The 12,682-nt window shown below is 38.8% G+C and overlaps 1 protein-coding gene across 1 annotated transcript; it reads left to right on the top strand.

The window, feature by feature from the left end:
- The first annotated feature begins 5,725 nt into the window (after positions 1 to 5,725).
- LOC135253480 (OTU domain-containing protein 1) lies at positions 5,726 to 8,155 on the top strand. Its single transcript, XM_064332806.1, has one exon. It carries the CDS (start codon positions 6,151 to 6,153, stop codon positions 7,534 to 7,536), a length of 1,386 nt encoding a protein of 461 aa, XP_064188876.1. The 5' UTR covers positions 5,726 to 6,150; the 3' UTR covers positions 7,537 to 8,155.
- The last annotated feature ends 4,527 nt before the right edge of the window (positions 8,156 to 12,682 follow it).

Genomic DNA, 12,682 nt, shown 5'->3' with positions numbered 1-12,682 from the left:
GTTTAAATTAGTTATTTGTTTAATATAGCTAGATTGTCGGCTTGTTCATGTACGAATGATTATTTTTGTGTTTTAAAGAAACACAAAAATCGGTGATTTTAATTTGAAAGAATGTACTGAAAAAATGTCTGATACTCTTTTCGTTGACAGGTAGCCTACCCTGGAGAGCTAGACTATAGGCAATATTACGATGTTGGGTGGGTGATATAGCCTCGGCTGTTCTCGTCATGAAATTCGTAATGTTATGTTGGGGACTGATTATATGTATTTATTCATTTGGATACTTGTTTTTTGTTTTTCTTGCTTATTTTACAGTGCACATGATACTGCTGTATTGCACCACTGCTTGATGACCATCGTTTGCATACCCATACATACTAAGTTCTCTGTATTACTTTCTATATGACTGTATGGACTTGGTGCGTTATAGAAACTCCAAAGCTATTTCTAAATTTTTGAAGAAGTGTACCCCCCTCCCCCGGCCCACACAGACGATATCTTTAACTGACGTGAAACACGAAACACCTGCAATGCTGTACTTGAGTATGATACGTGCAGAACTGCTCTCTGATGGCCGGAAATGGTAATTACAAGACTCACTTCGCGCTTTTGATTTGAGGTCAAGCGTGTAAAGTGCGGCGTTGCGTTTGTACAGTAGCATATATAGGGCACGGCACTGTTCCTTTCATGCGAGGATGATGCTTATGTGATGTGTTGCCTTAGCACTAATTCCCAACCGGAAGGTTGGACAAATGCACACAAATGTGGGATTAAACTAAAACACATCATAAAGGGATTTTCAGATAATTTATTATTTCTATCAGAATTTTATTTTGTGTTCAGTGACAGAATATTGGAATATATTGCAATACTTCAATTTTCATCAAATAACTGGATGTAACCTACTTCCGTATTCAGTTCGCCTTGGGCAGCAACTGTTCAATGACAGCATTAGCGTATGCAGTGTATTGTTTTTATGACGTGACGCTACTACTGAAATAATAGCAGTCTTTTTTCCTCATGATTCACGTCATGTATCAGGTGTCTGTTGCTCCATCTCGTGGTAGGTTTGTTGTACTTGATGAAAACGCTGTCAAAGACTGTGAGACTGCATTTAGAGGTTCAAATATGCAGTCAGCACCTTTTTGCATATGGGACTTTTTTGTTCGAACTCTGAAGCACGAGGTTTATTTTTTCATTACATTAAATCGATCTGAAACTGTGATAATGCTGAGAAAATGTGAGAATGATTGGTATTTATTGGAATTTCACAGTTCTCTTTTGGCAGAGGGGGAATTCACGTATCAATTCCGAATAACCCCCCCCCCCCCCCCAACAGAACAGAAAGAACTAGTAACGCTAATTAATTGCTGCCCTCTCCTGGTGAAATACACAACAGCATTTTCATAGCCTGCAGTCTGTTGTACTTTTGACTACTTTTCCTTTGATACAATAATTGTGTCTTCATCATTGTTTTTCTTACCTTACTACTCCAAGTACTGCTGTTACTTGTCTGTCTTGATGCACATATGCACAATTATTTGGGTTCTGGTCTCTCTGGTCATATATTTATATGTGCTTTTTAAAACAATGCATGACATGCCTCACTCTCATCAGTGAAGGTCATTCCTTCACCAATCCGATTGACATTGGAGCAGCCACATAAACATTTTTTCATCAAGCTAATTGCTATAACATATAACATTGGATTTATGTGTTGTAATGTAATTAAATGACTCATTACATAGCTTTTATCAAGGCTTTACTTCCTCATGCATTAGGGTAGTGTCTTGCTCAGACCTGCTGCCGGCGGTTTAACCACAACTCCGCTGCCAACTCGTTTTACCTCTGACTATGTGCCCATCGTTCCGAATTTATTTATGTATTGATTACTGGAGTTTTATCCATTGTACATTGCCCTCAGTAGTGAGGAAAACTACTTGTTGTTTAAGTACAATGTCAAAGTGATGGTATGACACCGTTCTGGATTAATTAACATGCATTCTTCCCAACTGTCTGGTGCAGGAACAAAAAGGTCCTGGTAAGCATTTCACACCTATCCACATACTCCTCAGTGCTTCCTTACATTGAGAATTAAAACCTTTAGAAAACAAGAGGCCTAAATAACTTACTCAGCTCTGAAGCCCACTTCACCCTTCATCCCTCTTGCACAGAGTTCATAAAACAGTGAACATGGCAAAAAATGGACTTTCTTGCACATATTATTTATTTGGGTTTTCAAAGAGGTGAAACACATATGTATCACACTATTTAAACTGCATGCAATTTTTAATGTACACTTGGCATTGGCAAGCACTGTCACTCCAGTGTGTTATCCTTGCAAAGGGAGGGGGCACAAGTACTGACAACAGGTATGAATACATTTGGGAAAAATATTACCTTTGTTTTCTGAGAAATTATATTTACATAAAATAAAATAATTTCCATTTTTTTCAGTTCATAATATATATCTTATTACCTGTATTGTTTATTTTATGCAGCCCTCTTTGTTCATCTGTCAAGGGTGTGAACAATCCTACAGGGCACTGTGTGTGTGGGTGTGTGTGTGTGTGTGTGTTGCCAGATTCTTGGAGCAAAATGTGGGCAAAATATTTTCCAAGCTCTATCTATAGAACACTGAACATATTAATAATAGGTACTGTACATGTGTGTAAACAAACTAGGTGTCTTTTTTTAAATTTGCATCTGTTGCATATTTTATGTAATATGTATTATTTATATCACTAATGGGAGGTATGCTAACACTATTTTAACACCAACTAGGACAACGTCACATTTTTAGATCCCTGCAAATAAGATTTTTTTTTCAATGATGAAGAAACCAAGAATGCTGGTGGACGGCAGTTGACCCCCAGACCAACACAACCTGTTGAAGTTGAATAGCCCTGTTAGTTTTGAAGGCTCATAAAAGAGCATGTACCATGCATCCACCAGGGGTCATTAGAGCTACAGATTCCCCACAGAGAATCTGTTTTGTATTCCCTTAGTCAGGGCTGCCTAACCCTGTCCCTGGAGGTATATCATCCTGTAGGTTTTCATTTCAACCCTAATTTGGCACACCTGATTCTGACTAATTAGCAGCTCAATGAGATCTCTAGCAATGAGGTGCGCTTAGTTAGGGTTGGAGTGAAAACCTACAGGATTGATGGGAGATCTCCAGGATCAGGGTTGGCAAGCCCTGCCCTTATTGATGTTGATAAGATGTCAGAAAGTATTTATTCAATTATACTTTCAAGTCAGGTAATTAAGTGATAAGTTATACAACTGAGAAACTATTTTGATATTCAAACCTCAATATTCAAAAGGATTCTCATAAAGAAACTAACCTGACATCATCATTTATGGATGTATTTTACAGATATTATGTTTTTAATTCCCAATTTTTTCTCCCAAAATTAGGATGCCCACACATACATGAAGGCAGTCCCATTGCTGCGGCTCCCTCCAACAATTCAGTGGGGAACCTGCTAGCGCACCTCCCCTCCAAAATACATGCAGTCAGCCCAGTCACCTGTCTTTTACTGTTGTAATTGCAGACTGCTGCAGTTTCTGGCACAGCAAGCAGAGGCAGATCACAGAGCCACCTGAACGGCCAGAGGGACTGATATTGATCAGCGGGGCCTGCCAGCTGAGTGGTGCTGATGAACGACTGATGATACTTTGCTAGCTGAAGCCATCCCTCCCAGTTGTCACTATGGACAATAATGTACTGCCCCACCCTACAGACTCACAGAGATAGCTGGCAATGGAAGCGTCAGGGTCCAGTCTCACCTGTAGGACATATCACTGCATTAACAATACATGCCTCAGCTGGGTAAGATACTGTTTTCATTTCTAGAAGAGGTGACTGAACTAATCCATGACCTGTTCATTTTTTATTCACTCTGCTGCTTAAACTGATCTCTGGTATATACTGTATATTCAATATTATACTTATATTCAAATGTGCCAGGGAGTTTTTTTACTTAAACTAATTTAAAATATATTGTATTGACTTACATTTCTATTTAGATTATTGTGAGGTTAGCATGTTTGAATGGCAGTTTTTGCTATTTTAGAATGTAGGGTATGACTGGAAAGGTACAATGGAAGCATATCATAAACATTCCAGTATAGAAAGTGTTTGGGCATTATTCAACAACTCAATCTCTGCTAAGATGAAATGCACATTCACTGCAGTTTAAAGTCTGAGTTCAGTTGACGGTGACAAATGTCAGCTGGTTGGGGCAGGGGAACATGTTGATAGTATTTCTGTTTGGTGTGTAATGCCTATTTAAAGCTTGCAGCTTCAGTGTCCCTCTGGTGGAAGCATGAGCCATACATCAAGTGATGTCACTTCCCCACAACATTCTATTTTTGGGCCATATGTATGAAGGACTCAAGTCCTCATGTTGCCCACATCATTGCATCCAGTGTTTTGAAAATGTAATATGATATTAATCCCAGGGAGTATGATTCTTAGATAAACATGATTACCATTTATACATCATATTATCCCTGTATTTTATTTTTAAAAAGTGATAAAAACTCTGATTACACTATGCAAATGGTTACATCTGATATCCTTGTTTAATTAAGTAAAATAATTCTTGGCAGCGTTGTTACATTTTACAGTCAAGGATATTTTATCATGTGATAACAACATGTATTGGCACTCTGAAATAATATATTGCCCAAGAAGCAGTTAAGTCCATAAAACACATATTCAGCCTTTGAAATGTGTTTTCCCCCCTCAGTGGAAGCACATTTTCTGAATCCAAATAAATATCTACCTTCGTGAAGGTGCAGGCCATTCAATATTTATTTGGCACAAGCTAAATCTTTTCCTAGAAAAACGGCATTATTAATTTAACTATTCAACAATTAATAATAAATATAATGTTTTCTATGAAAACAGTGACTGGAAGCAGCAGCTGAAGTCAGGATGAGAACTTGTCTTTTTACATAAGTTAAAAGCAATTCAGACTGAATCACCACACCAGGGACATGATTCAAATCCTCAGTGAGTCATTCATTCCTGCGTGACATCTGAAGCTCCGGGGGAAAGCATACCATTAGTAAGCTGAGAATTCAAAGCCCAGCGACTCAGCGACCCTTTTAAATTAGGAATAACAGAGTTCCAGGTAAAAGAAAAAGCAAATAATTGTTGCTCCACACAGTTAAAAGTAAAAACACGTGTTTCCATTTCAGTTTGAAGCCTACTAAAAGAACATGATTCTTCAAAATCCACCTCAGTATAGTGACTACAGTGTTCCTATGTTTGTAAATCATACGGGTTGAAGTACATTCGCAAAGGGCATGCACTTCCCCTTGGTTGACTAATCTTAAATTTGTGGAGAGTTGGAATTGTAATTTGACTGAAATAAATTGCCAGAAAGTGCACGTTTCCTCTTGTTTTCTACTCTGGTTTCAGCTGCGCATTCACTGCTTGAATGCACTGCTACGGTTTCGAAAATGCAGCTACAGGCACAAACTATTTCTGCAACATAAATTATAAGAATAACTTTATAACCTAGTGTATCGTTAAAATGGTATTTGGTCCTAATACATCACTATCAAATCTGAATGGAAAAGCAGGCCATTCAAACGTATGTGTGCGAGTGAAAAATCTTCCAACAAATTTAAATTAACTAACTAAAACAGAATTATGAAGCCAATAAAATCGTTTGAAAGGCGGGACTTCCTTACTCTTGCACACCAGTAAGGTTAGTTTGTCTTTTTCGTTTTCAAACGCCTTTACATTCTCTGCGTCTTTGCGGAACTCAACCATTCCTAAAAACTGAATTTTTTTGTGATATCGAGGTCTAGTTCCCAAGAATAATTTGCATACCTCCGCACCTTCGTCAATCAGGATAGGCGCCGGGGTCCCCACCGTTATAACTGGATCTGATGGTTGCAGGGTCCGATTACATCGTTCAGCTCTATAATTAGGAGAGCTCATCGCTGACGCAAGATGGCTAAAGTTGGAGCATGTGTGTGACAACGGGAATTACGCTCGGATCTGTGGAAACATACTTTACGGCAAGAGACGTTTGTAGATGGCATTGGATAGGCTATTTTTAACCACTGTTATCATCCCCTTGTGTTACTCGGGACACTGGAGTTTTATATAAAGGGTGGTCCTTGAAGATGCAGCTGTACAGTAGTGTGTTGACACATTACCCGGGATCTTCGCGTAAAGTTTCGATTTCCATCGCGTGTGTGAACGATAACTTGCCCGGGACTACAGCAACTAACATCTCCTTGGTAAACAGGACCGACAGTCCAAGTTCTACCGCGCGCATCGAGGGCTCAATAAGCAGGACGTCTGCTACAAACATGCCTGCCCTTTCGTGTTATGAAGCTGTCTCTACAAAGCCGACGTGCTATACATCCACTGCCGAGATCATCGTTACGCGACCCAGTGGAGTGGAAAGGTCCGTTCCAATTCACATCGTAAAGGAATCCAGAGACAAATGGGTTCCTTCTGTAACCTATTTCCAAGGACCTCCTTGCCCGGTCCGTGATGGGGAGAATTCCTTCAACTCAGACGCGGGGCTGATAGAAGATTTAATGGATCGAATGAAGAGTGGGGTTGATGTATTCGATGAATATCAGAAAGTTTTGGAAAACAACTTGATAAACACTGACAGGAAATCTGACGGGAAATGTTACAGGAAATACGATGTGATGGGATCAGAAAGTGAGCTGTGTCAGAAAGACTCTTACTCAAGCGACTGTAGAAATACTCCAGAGATAATGGAAGTTAAGGTGAACCACATAGTACAAGATTCTCCCAAAGTCACTGATTCTAGAAACTACAGAAATGAGCAACAGGAACCTCAAAATAGCTTCGAAGACAATTGCCAGTCACAAGAAGCAGCTGCTCCTAGCCTGTACAGTTTGCAGAAGACCTCCCAAAGTGCTGCGGAAAACAGAACAGAAATAAACGTAAGAGTGACACATTATTTAGCCGAAGTGGAAAAACAGAACAAGTATCTCCAAGAGAGAAGTAAGTACAGGTTTCACATAATTCCCGATGGCAATTGCTTGTACAGGGCGGTGTCTAAAGCTGTGTATGGCAACCAAGCTATGCACAAAGAGTTACGCGAACAGACAGTGCACCATATCGCAGACCACCTGGACGAGTTCAACCCCATTATCGAAGGCGACGTTGGGGAGTTTCTTATCAACGCTGCACAGGACGGCGCCTGGGCTGGCTACCCTGAATTGCTGGCCATGAGTCAGATGCTGAATATAAACATCCACCTAACTACCGGGGGAAGCTTGGAAAGTCCAACAGTCTCTACCATGGTGCATTACTTGGGCGAAGAGGACACTTCAAAGACAAGTATCTGGTTGAGTTGGCTTAGCAACGGCCACTACGACGTTTTATTCGACAGATGTTTGCCGAATCCTGAGTATGAGAACTGGTGCCGGCAGTCGCAGGTGCAAAGAAGACGGGACGAGGAACTTGCCAAATCCATGGCTGCATCATTGTCCAAAATGTACATTGAGCAAAATGGTTCATCTTAAAAACGTAAGGATTTTGTAAACGTACTGCACATGTGTAAACATGAACCAAGTTGATCGCACTTTATCACTCTGTAACTTTAGTCATATCGCCTTAATTTATTTTTCTAAGTTGAGATTTATCTTTTTATAAGAATAATGTGTGGAAGCTACAGCAGGTTGCAGAGCACCTGATGCCATTTTATATTTGTATGACATGGATGTATGATCAAAAGTGCTGGCAGTGTTTTCAGAGAAATTGATTACACAAGTTGTTTTTAATCATTTACTGTGTATAAAGATAGTATACCTAGCCTTTTCAAATTACTGATGTTACTGTATTAGCCAGTCATTACAAGCCAATATAGGTTCATCTTTTCCTATTACTGTTTATAGAATGGACAGAATCCCAAGCACTTATTATTTTAGAAAATATACATTACCAATTGAGTTTTTGGCTGTTTTCTTCTTCTGTTTTAACTTTTTATATGAAGGCTACTACTTTCAGTTTGAAGTTATGGTTGGTTTCGATATGTTCAGCCTCTTCCACTGTGGCTTAATTTATGTTGAAATGCATATATACAGAACTGAGAGATTGTGTTTATGTTTGCATTGCATAACTGAAATAAAATCATAAGAAACATTTTGTGTGTATGAAATTTTGAGATTTTTATGAACCCGAGACCTTCAGACACAATGACTCAATCCACATGCAGCTAACTTAAAACATCCTAGCAGTAGGCCTACGATGCTTAATACAATATACAGTTGAGGCTAAAAGTTTACATACACCTAGGCTAAAGATATTCAAACTCAGTGTTTCACCACTCCGCACATTTCATGTTATCATACATTTCTTTTGGCAAGTCAATTAGGATGTCTACTTGATTTCCATAAGAGGTCATTTCAAAATAATAGCTAAGAGACAGATTTATTTCAGCTTTTATGTACTATATCAGATTACGGATCATCTGTCCGTTAGCTGAAGCTGAAGTGTAACTGGGTTATGCTGCAAGACAATGATCAAAAACACACAAGCAAGTCCACATTTGAATGGCTGAAATGTGACCAAATTGAAATTTTGGACTGGCCTAATCCTGACTTGAAGCCGACAGAGATGCCGTGGCAAGACCTGAAACAAACAGTTCATGCTCAAAAACCTACCAATTAGTCTAAATTAAAGCAGTTCTGCAACCAAGAGTGAGCTAAAATTTCTCAACAGTGATGTAAAAAGACTGATATGAAATGTGTGGAAGCATTTGGTTGCTGCTAAAGGTGGTGTAGCCAGTTATTACATTTAAGTGGGCAGTTTTTCACATGGGTGACATAGGTGTTTGATAACCTTTTTTATTAAATAAAATAAATAATATTTTTTAAAATGTGCTTTGTGATTTTTCAGTTTACGATTGTCTAATATTTGATTTTTTAAAGGATCTGAAGCCATTCAGTGTGACATAATAGAAGAAATCAGGAAGAGGACAAATGCTTTTTCATGGCACTATAGCCTAACCACCCAGGTCCTTGCAGCTGTGTGGCGACAGTGCTACCCACCGCACCACCGTGTCGCCCGTCCTCATTATGATAATAATTGCATGAGGAATCAATATATTTGCAAAGGCACAAATCTGTGTGACCTATGAAGTTTTCTGAACTTTGATATATAATAATGACTTTGGAAACTGGCTTACATTCTTAAATGAAAGGGTGGATGAAAATAGACTCATTCAGAACATTTATCTTGAAAGGACGTGCATTAGCACACCAGTAATAGTCACTGATGACTTGAGACAGTATTGCATTGGTTCACTGTGGGCCTCAGTTCCAGTGCGGTCTCCCATGCTGATGGATGGGGTGTGTGCAGAAACACTGTCCTGCATTCACTAGAAACAGAAGTGATATATTGCTGACAGCACAGTGGAAAGTAATTCCTTAAGAGGCTTATATTGATTGGCCAGTGCAGGGCTTTGGGTTATATCCTTTTAAGTAAACTCAACATATTTAGTGCATCGGCCAGTTCTTAATGTACAAGAGTTTTATTACCAGGGACAATTTTACATCCCCAATCCATTCTTATGGCTTTTATTGCTGCGCAACAATGAGTCTATTTAGGCAGTAGCATCTCCAGTGGCGTAGAGCCCTAGGGTCTGTCCAAGTCTGTTTGAGTCATTGAAAAAATCTAATTTGTTATTTCCTTTCCCAGCAATCATGTAACAGTATACTGTTCCCGTGGCCATGGGCTGAAGCTAAACAGGTGTAGTCTTGTTTAGGACTTGGATGTGGATCCTCAGGGAAAAACCAAGTGTCTGTTTTAAGAGGTTGGCCAGTAGGGGGCACTCTTCCCTCTGCACCAAGTAGAAAATCAATGTTCCAGCACAGTAATGCTACTGCTGCTGTTGTTGTCCTTCCGAGACCAATGAGGCCATTAAAGATCCATGGTAATATTTGAAAGAGTAGGTTTTTTAACCCTGGAGTCCTTGATGAGTTTCCATGAAGCTGGCTTTCTCAATCTCGTCACCAAATCACTCCCTTTTTGATTCCCCAACTCTCAGCTGACGTACCTGATTAAATAGAAGAAAGAATAAATACATAGACATTTCTCAGACCCAAAAGCAGCACAAAAGGACGAGCAAAAAGAAGTACTGCCTCTTGGCTTTGTTTCAGTTAAGAGTGTCCTCTTGTCTCTGATTACCAAAATTATTTATTCGATGGACTAGTGAATACAATCAGGAATTCCATACAGGGAGAAAATAAATTTGTATTATATATATATAAACAATGAAGGTAGCAAAATTTCTATTTATTAAGGCCACATTCGGTCTGATTAATAGCTAAGTGGATTCATTGCTTATGAGAACAGCTGTTCTTTCCATGTAGTTTTCACTGAAAGATAAGTACTGTGTTTGCCAAACCATATAATAAAACACTATATCAGATAATGTATTAGTAATGATCTTCATGTGGAACACAGAGCAGCATGTTCACTGAGACTATGACTAATGTTGTAGGCATCCAAATTTGTTTCAATGGTTGTTGGTTTTGCAGCCTCCTACAAAGTAACACTGGCATCAGGTTTTCACACTGTTAATGGGACTGAATAATGAGAGTCAATGGCCCAACAGTAAAAATGTGTTTCCAGCTAAAGCAGTGAAATCCTGACTGTGCCAGTGCATAAGGGGTGGTTGCATAGCTGGCCAAAGTTCGGAGGATATTCCTGCATAAGGGCTTCCCAACCCTGTTCCTGGAGATCTACCAGTACGTTTTCACTTCAGACCTAACATAGCACACCTCATTCGACAGCTAGAGATCTCATTGAGCTGCTAATTATTAGAATCAGGTGTGCCCTATTAGGGTTGGAATGAAAACCTACAGGACGGTAGATATCCAGGAACAGGGTTGTGCAGCCTTGTCCTACATCATCAACCAATAGCACCTCTTCTGGACAGCTGACTCTTGTCCAATGACAGCACAGTTCAGTTGGGGGACTATAACACGTCAGTAATTGCTGGCTGGTTGCATGCAATGCAGGGAATGAAAGCACTTACTGAGGAGGAAATGAGACATAGGGCATAAAAAGATATTCAAATAGAAGTGGTTTTCCTCACATAGGAAATCACGAAAACAAGTATTTTAATATAAAAGGACTATGGCTTCTAGGACATATTTTAAGAGTGGTAATGCAAGCATGTCAATCCAGTTTAAGTCTTTAATTTTTAGGAGGTTGGGAAATATGACCTGGCATTCAATAAAACTGACAGAGAGTCAATCAAAGGCAAGAATTCTGGATTTAAACTGGATTTGCCAACAATGAATTGATTATTTGTTATTTCAGTGTAGAACCTGTATTTGTTTTTCCAAGGTAAAAGCAGGGCCCCTTTTATCTAGCTATTTATATTAACAATGTATCATAATACAGTACCGTACAGACCATACCATAATGGGAAATGTAGGGTGGACAATGGAGTTTGTTCCACAACAAAAGAACGTTTCAGACATAATCAGATTTGTGCCTGGCCATTGATAAATACTGATGCATGTGTCTAAGAGTTAGCATATTCAATGATATTTCAATTAATGATAGTGTACAACAATGTAAATATCTTCAATGCTTTGTCCTTAACTTTGATAAAATAAAATAAAAAGTAATTCACCCCTTTTTACATAACATTCCCACAAATATCAGTGACCACTAGACTTGAAAAATAGAAAATAATCTTCAAAACAGGAAGATTTGTATACAACCGTTCAATTGACCTATGCAGCTCAAGTCTTTGTTGCTTTGTTAGATATGTATGCTCACTGCTGCCTCTCTGTGGACAAACCATTCTGTATGTTCAAATGAAATACACACTCTTGCAGCATTTAGAAAATTTTACTTTCAGAATAGCAGCACAGTATTGACAATGGTTATTGTCCATAACCTACTTCCAAAAATTACCCTCTTTTGTATAAATCAACAGAACAGGGCCCCAACACATGTTTTGTAGGTGCTATTTTAATGATCAAGGTGATTAACTTTTACACAAATTTTAATTGTATGGAGTCAAGTTAAAATAAGGTGACCCAAATAAGCTCTTTAATTACCTTATTTATCCATTGGTGCTCATATTAATGAAATTAGGCCAATTTTTGTGAACCACCTTTTTTTACATATTCAGCCACAGTTGGAATGAATAAAGATGATGAGTGAAAGACAAAATATGATATGAATACTTTGTATATCATGGATGGACTAAAATAAGCCCTTCTTCTTAGAGTGAAACAAATGACACTGGTCGTCAGCCTCATTTATTGAATGTAATGACTCACACAGGCCACAGGCTGTTTGTGTCATTCACATAGATATGGACTCCACAAATCTAGTGAAATTCCTTTTGCATCTGAGAACGAGCCATTTCACGGGAGAATGGGACAGTGGGTCTCCCTTTCTCTGAGTTTTATCCTGCAGAATAGTGCAGGGAAAGTCTAGACAAAAACTGAGCCATTGTTGTTGGTTGGATGAAAAAGAATGATTTAGAAAACTTGCCAATACTCAGAAGTAGATTATCTTTAATGTGACCTTTTCTTTCATTGTCATTAACACAGAAGACTAATTGCAATGCAACTCCACAAACAGTGCATGGCAAACTGACCATCCTTTATGGAAATTAAATGTACTGATTGAACAGATTCA

This window comes from Anguilla rostrata, chromosome 4 (assembly GCF_018555375.3).
Source record: "Anguilla rostrata isolate EN2019 chromosome 4, ASM1855537v3, whole genome shotgun sequence".
In the NCBI taxonomy this organism is placed as follows: Eukaryota; Metazoa; Chordata; class Actinopteri; order Anguilliformes; family Anguillidae; genus Anguilla; species Anguilla rostrata.
This window is presented reverse-complemented; position numbering and strand designations above follow the sequence as displayed.